The sequence below is a fragment of the Amaranthus tricolor genome, chromosome 17 (assembly GCF_026212465.1).
Source record: "Amaranthus tricolor cultivar Red isolate AtriRed21 chromosome 17, ASM2621246v1, whole genome shotgun sequence".
Taxonomy (NCBI): Eukaryota; Viridiplantae; Streptophyta; class Magnoliopsida; order Caryophyllales; family Amaranthaceae; genus Amaranthus; species Amaranthus tricolor.
Genome location: NC_080063.1, coordinates 9,587,466 through 9,597,591, shown reverse-complemented (window position 1 = coordinate 9,597,591; position 10,126 = coordinate 9,587,466). Strand labels below are relative to the sequence as shown.

Below are 10,126 nucleotides of genomic sequence, written 5' to 3'. Positions count from 1 at the left end.
GCATTTTATGTCCAGAACCTCACATGAAGCCATGCAATTCCTCAGTGAGAGCAATTTAGAGAGTCTAACAGTTTGACCGATGCGTACGTTCAGATTAACAATACAGTTGAAATCCCCTAACACTATCCATAGGCCTCTACATAGATTCTTTAACTTTGCTAGATGATTAAGCATTACCAGTCTCTCGTGTTTGTTGGTAGCTCCATATACAAAGGTGCAAAAGAAGGGGGCACCCATGGAGGGTTTGATTTCTAGGTGCATCAATTGGCTACTACAAACCAAGATATTGACAAGCATTTCCTCTTGTTTCAAACCAATGAGAATTCTACCATTATTGCTCCATGCTAGATTATGAGATATACACCAACCAGTGCACATGTTAGAGTAAAGCTAGGCTAAGCCTTGGTGCTTTACTTTTGTTTCTAAGAGGGAAAACAGGGTCACATTATGCCACAAGATGAATTGTGAGAGCTCATGCTGTTTAGTAGCTCTGTTTAGCCCTCTCACATTCCAAGTTAGGATGTTATTCATTGGGGCGATGGGGTGAAGTCCCCAGCAGTCTTTGTTCATGGTTAGTGAGATCGGGTGCATCCCGGTCTGTCAAAATAGCAAACCCATTGGAGATGTCAATTAGGTTGGCATGAGTATCAGTCGGCTGTTGCTGCGTTGCTTGGATTGTCTGTTGGGTAGGTTATAGGTCAGGGGGTGACATCTTAGGTGTGTTGACAATTTGCTTCTTGGCTCTTTTAGGTTGTACCATTTGGAAGCCCTCTTCGTCCACCTGTGGTGTTAGTTTTGGTTTAGGGACCCATTGCCTTGTCACTTCTTTCCTACTACTACTCTCTGTGTGACCCAATTGTTTGCATATACCACATATCGTAGGGCGCCAATCATAGTCCACCTTAACTCGTACGAGTTCATCATCCTCATTTGTGAAAGCTAGGGTGTCATTGAAGTCTCCTTTCATGTTCATTTCCACCAAGACGCAAGCATATTGCATCTTATCTTTGTTTAGGGTAGCATTGTCTACTCGAATGACGTTTCCCAATATACTAGCAATCATACCTAAGCTCCGTTCACCCCAATAATGCATAGCAAGTCCTGGGAAACAAACCCATATAAGGATGGTATCAAGGCTCTCTTTCTCAGACGACATATTTTTAGACTAGGGTCTCACAACAAATGCTTTTTTATCAAACAAAATACCATTAAAAGCATAAGCATCAGTCACTCCCTCTATAGATTTCATGTGGACTAGATAAATTAGTTTGGCAACCGAGCCAATTTTTTCAATCTTCTTTGTTTTCCAAATTCTTTTCACAAAACCCTCAATAACGTGTATCGGGGGGTTAGCACCAAGTACATAACATATAACAGATGATTCTCGGTATTTGAGTTCCTCCTCAATGTCAGAATAGCTAATTTTTATAGGAAGGGGGTGATTGGACTGATTACTTGTGGCTACTAGATTGCTGAAGTTCAATGGGGGCAGCCTCGACTTGCTGAGAAGCTGCTGTCTGGACAGGTTCTGGATTGGGTTGCTGTCTGCACAAAGTAGGTGCTGGTCCTTGTTGGCTATGTGCTTGGACTAGTTGTGGGGTTTAGTTGATAGAAACCCTAGACGTCAAGATATTAGGTCTTCGTTGTGGGACACTGATAATTGAGGCCCTAGCAGTGGAGTTCGTACCAGAGGTGGAGCCATGGAAAGCCTTGGACCAGCTGGTGTAGAGTCTGGCCTCCTGTAGGTGGCGCAAGGAGGTTCTTGGGCTAAGGACCTCGTTTTCGAGGACGGTTAGGTCTTGGTTGTCGATTGGGGATGTCGCTGGTGCAACATGAGATTCAATTGAGGATGTTGATCCTTTCGAAGATCATGATGAAGGCAACCTCTTATGCTTTATATGCTTCTTTGGTCATCCCCCCTTGCCATGGCTAATTTCTTGGGAAATTAGGAGAGAAAAATTTTAGAGAAAGAACGAAAAGACTCATTTATTATTGTTATTATTATTATTTTTTTTTTAGGAAAAGATTTTTATATTACCTAATCAAAAAACGAGATATAAGAGAACAAAGACCCTTAAGTTTCCAGCTTATCTCCCCATGGTTGCATCAGTGTGAACACAAAGCCCACCTTCTAGGAAGGGTTTCAAAGTGTCACTCTTCATGTGCAAAGGAGGTAAGCAGGAAACCTCAAAATGCTATACGCAAAAGGCAAAGCCAAAAAACAATGCTACCTATGTCAGCAGGACATATCCAACTTGACAAGACAAAAACAAAAGAGTCAAAATAAATTTGGCCTAGCTACATTTAAAACAAAGACAAAACGGTTGAGGCCTACAACAACATCTATCGTGAAGACAAGCTCTAGACTTGAGAGCTGAAGATGCATTCGAGTACAAAACACCAACCAGAGAGACTAAAGCTGTAGGTGAGCTTCAAACTGAATCAGATCTCAAGGACCCTAGGAATTTGAATATGGTCTCCGAGGCGTCTTTGATGCTGCCTACCACTTGGTTAACCATTGGTATTCTTTGGTTCCATGTGCCGTCATTCTTGATGCTCCAAATCGCATAGATGAGGTTGCAAAGGGTGGCCTCAAATTGTTTCCTTTTGTGTGGCCCTAATTGGTTCCTTCTGAGGGTATCTTCCAGTATCTCGATTTTGCTGTTAGTCACAAACCACACCTTCAATTTAGCTACACATTTCTGACTAAAGGGGCATTGGAAAAAAAGATGGTTCATTGTTTCTTTTTCTAGTTCATAGATCAGACATGTGTTAGAATCGACGACCCCAGCAAGCTTTAGGCAATGTTTTGTTTTCAGGCGGTTGTTGAACGCCAACCAGGCTATGAACCTGCTTTTGGGAGTAGCAATCCTATTCCATACTATGTTGTTCCACCTGACTCTATTACTTCCTCTCCCGAGGTCGTTGTATACTTTTGTGATAGAGTATATCAGTGTGTTCATCCACCTCATTAACTTGTCCTTGACCTTGCATAGCTTTTTAACGACTCAGCTGGATGTGATTAGGGGGTTGAACAGTATCCAATTGCCTCCTTTCATGTACACCTCGTGTATCCATTTAACTCAGAGGGACTTGTGGAGGGTGCTGATGTGCCAAGCGACTTTACTAACTGTAGCTAAGTTCCAGGACTCCAAATCTCTTATTTTCAAGGTCCCCTTCTTTCTTTAGCTTACAGAATTTCTCCCGGCTGATATTCCCAGGGCTCTTGGATTCAGTAGAACCATACCAAAGGAAGGATCTGCAGATTACATGCCTGTCGGAGGACCTTTTTGGGAAGAATGACTGCTTGACACCAGTAACTAGTTATACTCATAAGGACGGATTTTACTAGCTAGAGGCGAGCGGTGTAGGAAAGGTTTTTTGCATACCACACTTTGATCCGGGCTGTCATCTTGTCGACTAAATACTCATAATATGTGACTGAGTACCTTCTCGATTTGAGAGGCATCCCAAGATACTTAATTGGGAGGCTCTCAAAATTGTAGTGTATGATTTTCTCTACCTGATCTCTGAAATCATTGCTCACTCTTGCAAGGTATATACCTGATTTGGAGTTGTTTGCTTTGAGGCCGGAGCATGAGGAGAAGTAATCTATTGTCTTGATTAGGATACTAATGGACTGTAGGTTACCTTTACAGAACATCATAAGGTCATCTGCAAAAGCTAGGTGGTTGAGCTTGAGATTGCTGCATCTAGGGTGAAATTTAAACTCTGGATCTTCACTGGCCAAGTTGAGGGTTCTCGATAGGTATTCCATGCCTATTACGAAAAGTAAGGGGGACATTAGGTCTCCTTGTCTAACTCCTCTTTTTGCTTGGAATATGAAAAAGGGGCTGCCATTGATAACCAGAGATTACTCAGTAGATGTGACACACGCCATGAAGATCTCTCTGAACTTCCTCGAGAAATTAAGCGCAATTAACATGTCATGTAGGAAGTCCCAATCAAGTGTATCATAGGATTTCCTGAGGTCTATCTTCAAGAGGCAACTGGGGGAGCAATTCTTCCAACAATAGTGTTTGACTATATCCTGACATAAGAGGATGTTGTAGAGAATGCTTCTTCCTTCGATAAAGGCTCCTTGCGTGGGGCTTATGATGGATCTCAGTATAAGTCGGAGCTTCCTGTAGATAAGCTTAGAGATACACTTATATATAATATTGCAACAAGAGATTAGACAATAGTCACGTAGGGTGTTTGGGGGGGCAACCTTTGAAATGAGCGTTAGCTATTGTGTTCCAAGATTTTAAGAGGGTACCATTTGCAAAAAAAGTCCTAAATTGTTTTCACAACACTTTTGAAAGTAGCCTTATTAAATCCACTATTGAAACCATCCAATTCTGGCGCTTGTCTTCTGGAATGCTCCATATGGCATCTTTAATCTCATCTGGGGTGAAGTTCAGATCGAGCATATTTTGTTGGTCTTGATTGAGAACAGGGCCATTGTGTATCACGTTCATGTTTATTCTCACTCTTTCCTTCATTTTACATCCAAGGAGGTGTATGCAGTACTTCTGAAAAGCTTCCTGGATTTCCCTTGGATCGCTAGTGGTGCGATCCTGAAGGTGAAGAACATTTATAGTACTGCATTTCCTCCAGTGCTGAATAGAATGGTGAAAGTATCTCTTATTGTCATCTCCCAAAGTGAGCCAATTCAGATTGGCTTTCTATTTGAGACCTAATTCCCATACTTTCTTTAATCTCCTATAGACCTCTGTTTTAATGCATTCGACATCAGCTTGGTGCTTGTCCCTTGGGTGTAGGTGGAGTTCCTCCTAGACTTTTTAAAGTTCATCTTCAGCTTTGGCCAAGTCTCCTGCTTTTGTATTCTTAAACCTTGCTTTACATGGCTCCTTAGCCAATCTGAGATTTTGATCAAGGTGGTTTGAGTTCACAAACGAGCTGGTGTACCATGCTACTCAGATGTTTCATTGAACTCTCTGTGTTCCCCCTAGTGATTGAGGAATTTAAAAGGTTTTGCATTTTAGGGGAGTCAAGGAATTGGACCAGCATTGGTATGTGGTTGAAGTCTCCCTCTGGAAGAAAGCAGACCTCTGTTGTGGGAAACGAGCTCTTCCGTGCTGGGTTTCCCATTACTCTATCAATCTTGCTTAGCACCCTGGTATCCCCTCTTTGCTTGTTTGACCATGTAAAAAGTCTCCCTCTACTTTTCAAGTTGTGGATATCACAGTTCCCCATGCGACTTCGAAGAGGCTCTATTTCATGAAGGCGTGTTTTTTGACCTATCCTCTCATTTAGATTGGCTATGCAATTGAAATCACCCATGACTATCCAAGGCCCCGTTGCAGTTGCACCTATAGTCTCAAGCTCAGTAACCATAATACCCCTCTCATTCTTGTCAGTTCATCTATACCAAGGAGCATGCAAAGCTATCGCCTACATTAGGGTTGACGACCAGATGGATGACTTGGTTGCTAACGAACCATATGTCTACTTTCATTTCCTCGGCTTTCCAGGCTACTATAATCCTACCTCCCTTATGAAAAGCTAAATTGTGCGTGATACACCAAGACGGACAGATTCTTTGGTAAAGGGCACCTATTCCTTGCCGCTTTACATTCGTTTCCAAGAAGTTAAAAATGCTTATGTTGTGGTTGGGGATGAATCGGGCACTTTAGCTTGTTTATTGACCTTATTTAACCCCCAAACATTCCAGGTGAGGATGTTATTCATGATCCTGGATGGGGTAAGCCCCCAGCGCTTTGATAGGTATGATCTTGTCGTGAGATCTCTCAAAGGACTAGTTTTCTATGGTAACATCGGTGAGCACTGTGTTCATTGTGTTGGCCTTTCCAATCCACCTTTCTCCGCTGTGTTATTTCATGTGGCTTACCTCTGGATTCAAGGACCGTGGTGCATTGACTATCTGATTGGATGGTTCCTTCTGGAGTTTGTATTGCCATGGCTTCACGTACCTCACTACCATTGTGGTTGGCTTGTGCTTTTCTGTGATCTTTTTGACTTCCTTTCTTCACACATTCTCTCCTAGTTGGTTTCTTAGGATGTGGGTTCAAGGTTTCCTAGGGTTGGCAAGCACCTGATTGATGACCAAGTTGTTGACATTGGTGGCACCAATTGGGTTTCCAGTCATATTGTATGGCTTGTTTAACCAATTCATCATATTCATTTGTGAAGAACACCTCATCCGGTAGGCCCTTTCTTATGTCCATTTCCACTAGGGCTCTAGCATACATTAATATATCCTTGTTCCAAAAGCCCAACAATCTTTCTGATGCATCTTTCACCCCAACATTTACTAGGGCTGGTAAGTGTATCCATATTGGGATAGAGGATAGGTCTTCTTTTTCCAAGGACATCTTGACTTTCCATGGCTTGATGATGAAATAATTTTTTTCAAAGAGGATACCACTCATCTCACATGCTTTGTCTCTAGCTAGTTTATCATTCAATCTCACAATAAAGACACCTTTCCTAACCATACCAACTTTCTCCACAACAAGGTCTTTCTAGATTCGTTTCACATACCCATCGATAACATGTAATGGGGGGTTGGCTCCCATGACATAGCTAGTTTATTAATATTAAAATTATTATTATTATTATTATTATTATTATTATTATTATTATTATTATTATTATTAATATATTTTTTTTATTGTTATTGTATTATTATTATTATTTTTATTAATATTTAATTTCCTTAAAAGCAATTATTATTTGAGAATAATATAGTAATTGGAAATAATAATGAATAAAGAAAGAAAAAATTATTTCTAAAAAGCCAACATTTTGGCCATCCGCAAATAAAGGGTTAACGTTTTATTTATTCAATAAAAAGACAACATTTGTCTCATTTTTGAAATTAAAGAGATAGCAGGTAAAGCAACCCTGTTGTGACCGGTTAACTCGAGTTCCTTAAAAAAACAGAAATAAAGTTCTTAACCTAATAAATTCTTCATCTTCATTGTAATAAATTCACAAATTAACATGAACCTTCTACCAGAATATTGTTCTGCCATCTCATTGTTTCAAAGCACCATTCCCACAAAAAAATTTAAAACCAGTGATAACAAATCAAAACAGAATATTATTCTGCCAGTACATTGTTTCAAAACAAATAATTCAAAACAGACCCATTACATTACAGCAAAACTACTAATGGCAGTACATTGTAATTCGAAACAAACCCATTACATTACATCATTAGCTAACTGATGCTTGAGTTGGTTGAGTTGATGCTTGAGTTTGTTCAGTTGATGCTTGAGTGATTGAGCTTGTTCCTGCAACCTAAAAAATTCAATACAATTAAGTCATCATTATATACAAATAAGATGGTTTATTATGTAAAAATAAGATGCTTACTTTGGATGTGGATGTCCTACCACCTCTGCATCCTACTTGTCCGGATCTTCCCCCTCTGGACCCTACACCACTATGGATTGACCTTTAATTTCTACCTATTCTTGTTTGTTGAGCTCTTCTTTCTTGTACATTCTCTGGGATTGTTGTTGTAAAGGTTGATGCCTTTCTTGGTCTGCCCCGCTTGCGTGAAGGTTGTGGTGGTTCGTCATTAGTTGGCATCCTACACTTGTTTGGACACTTCCGTTTGTTGTGACCCTTAACCTTGCAAATGCCACAAGTCATTTCCATACCGTGCCTACTCAGTCTTCCTACCTTTTTTGGGCTTTCATGGGGATCTTTCCTCCTATTCAAGCGAGGTCTACCAGGCCCTATTTTAATAGGTGGAGGTGTGAGATCAGTTCTAGGCCAAAATCGAGGCCCTTCCATTGGTGGAATAGAATAAGCATATGCCCGTAAATAGTTATCCTTTTTTACAAAGGATCAATCTAATCTTCAGGAGTTTTACGAACAAAAGAGATACAAGCAATAGCATGTCGACATGGAATCCCTGTCAAATTCCACTTCCGACATGTGCATCCTACTTTTTAAATTTACAGTTATAACATCACCCAAATAATGATTACACTGGAAGATCGTATCAGTTGAAGGGATAGCATCACAATTCTTAACTTTCTCTTTCTCCTTTTCTAGTCTAGCTATAACCCTAGGACCATAATCACCTTTCCACTTACTAACATCTCCTTTTTTAACATATAACCGTTGCATGACTTGTGTTCTAATGTCTTAGCACATGTTTATAATGTGTTTTGTTCGAGTACTTATAATATATTTGTTAAATGTTTCTGCCATGTTATTCACAATGACTTCAACTTTGGCTGTGGATGACATATATGTCCTACAAACAAAAGCAGGGTTGTACCTCTTGAAACCATCAACAGCTATTCGCAATATTTTCTCCGTCTCCACTAAAGCATCTTCAAAATCAGCCTTATTGTACGCTTTAACTGCCTTTTAAAACAGAAGCTCCAACTCCTCACCCTTGAATGACTTGTGCCAATGAGCGTAAATGTGTTTAGAACAATGTCTGTGTTCAGCTTTGGGGAACACTTTAGCAACACCATTTAATATTGCCTAAAATAACATTTGTGTAAGAATAAATGACAAAATATAACAATTATGTAAAAATAACTGACAGAATACAACTAACTAGAGCTGACTAACCTGGTGTTCATCTGATATAATAACCAAGTCGTTCCCATCACCTAAGTTGAGAAAAATCTGAAGATTCTGCAGAATCCATACCCAACTTTCATTATTTCACCCTCTACAACTGCCCATGATATTGGGTACATTTGATCATTGTGGTCTCTCCCAATGGCACTTAGTAGTTGACCACCTAAAAAGGTCCTTAGGAAGTACGTATCGATACAAATAACCTTCTTGTATCCCCCTAACCATCCATGTTTCAACCCCTCAAAACACACATGCTGTCTTTGAAAAACATTAGCATTATCAACTCTCGTGGGATCAGTGACAAGTTTCACCAAGCTTTGTGAGTTATGTGTTTCAGAGCCTCAATGTAACTACCAAGCTTGGTGTAGTGCTCTAGCATACTACCATGAAACATTCGATGTGCATGATACTTGACTCTATAAGCAAAATCCTTATTATAAGGAACACCAAAGGCTTTCTTAATCATAGCCATTATTTCTTTAGCTTGCCAATGTGGTCGAACCTTGAACACCTCTAAGAATTGGTCTGCTACCCATCTGGATTTCATTTGCCTATTCTTTTTCATGTTTCTTGAACAATTATGCTCACCATCAACTGATTTAACAACATACACAACTCTCCTTGAATCCCATCCACCATACAAATAAAATTTGCATCCTGAGACACATTTACAGTGACATTTTGTTTTCTATGATTATTACTAGAGGTTATTGTGATATTCCTTCCTTGTAATATCCCATACTTTGCCACATCATTCTTGAAGCTTTGCCTAGAGGTGAACCTTTGCCCAACAACCCATTTAAAGCACTTAAAGTCTGTATTATCTTCAATTAAAGGCCCTCTTTTTCTTAACCAACTCTCATCACAAAAAAACTCTTCATTTGAACCTGGAGGTGTCTCAAAATCATCTGAACTGTCCCCAGAATCAGAGTTTATATTTCCTTCCCTAACATCACTTTCTAGAATCAGAGTTTAGAAATTTCTGCTCTAAACTTGTGTCTAGCAGCTACAAACTCTTCATCACTAGATCCTTCAACATCTACTAACTCATCCACAAAATCAACATCCTCTAACTCATCCTCACTACTCACACTATCATCAAGGCCTACTTTATAATCCTCATCTTCTGAACAACTATTACCAGATGCACTCCCCTCTACGAATTTATCTACAAAATTAGAATGAATTTCAGGCTCAAGAGGGTGGTCAACATTAGTATCAGACAATAATGCCCTTTTGGTAGTAGTGCGTGGCTGCTGGTAAATTGCTCCTAAGACTTCTCCTCAATGGTATATTAGTACTCCTTCTAGGGGTTAACTTTTTGGGCTGGACCGTTGGTTGATCAAGTGGTCCTTTATCAAGATCAGTTACAGGGAGTGCTGAAGTTAGATATTTATGAAGCACGTACACATTCACTATCCTCATCTGAATTACTGCATTATGTAACTCAACAACAACATTTTCCCCATCTATCTTCCTTAAGCCATCCTTTAAAGTGTAACCTGGAAGCAAGTAAAAAGGTCCTTGT

General features: G+C 39.8%; 2 protein-coding genes across 2 annotated transcripts; both read right to left on the bottom strand.

Moving 5' to 3' along the window:
• Positions 1 to 691: 691 nt before the first annotated feature.
• On the bottom strand, positions 692 to 1,156 carry LOC130803722 (uncharacterized). Its single transcript, XM_057667922.1, has one exon. It carries the CDS (start codon positions 1,154 to 1,156, stop codon positions 692 to 694), a length of 465 nt encoding a protein of 154 aa, XP_057523905.1.
• A 2,196-nt stretch (positions 1,157 to 3,352) lies between these two features.
• Positions 3,353 to 3,778, bottom strand: LOC130803721 (uncharacterized). Its single transcript, XM_057667921.1, has one exon. It carries the CDS (start codon positions 3,776 to 3,778, stop codon positions 3,353 to 3,355), a length of 426 nt encoding a protein of 141 aa, XP_057523904.1.
• Positions 3,779 to 10,126: the final 6,348 nt, after the last annotated feature.

Coding starts and splice junctions, on each gene's coding strand:
- LOC130803722 (XM_057667922.1), bottom strand. CDS start 1,156: ATGTCGTCTGAGAAAGAGAGCCTTGATACCATCCTTATATGGGTTTGT.
- LOC130803721 (XM_057667921.1), bottom strand. CDS start 3,778: ATGGAATACCTATCGAGAACCCTCAACTTGGCCAGTGAAGATCCAGAG.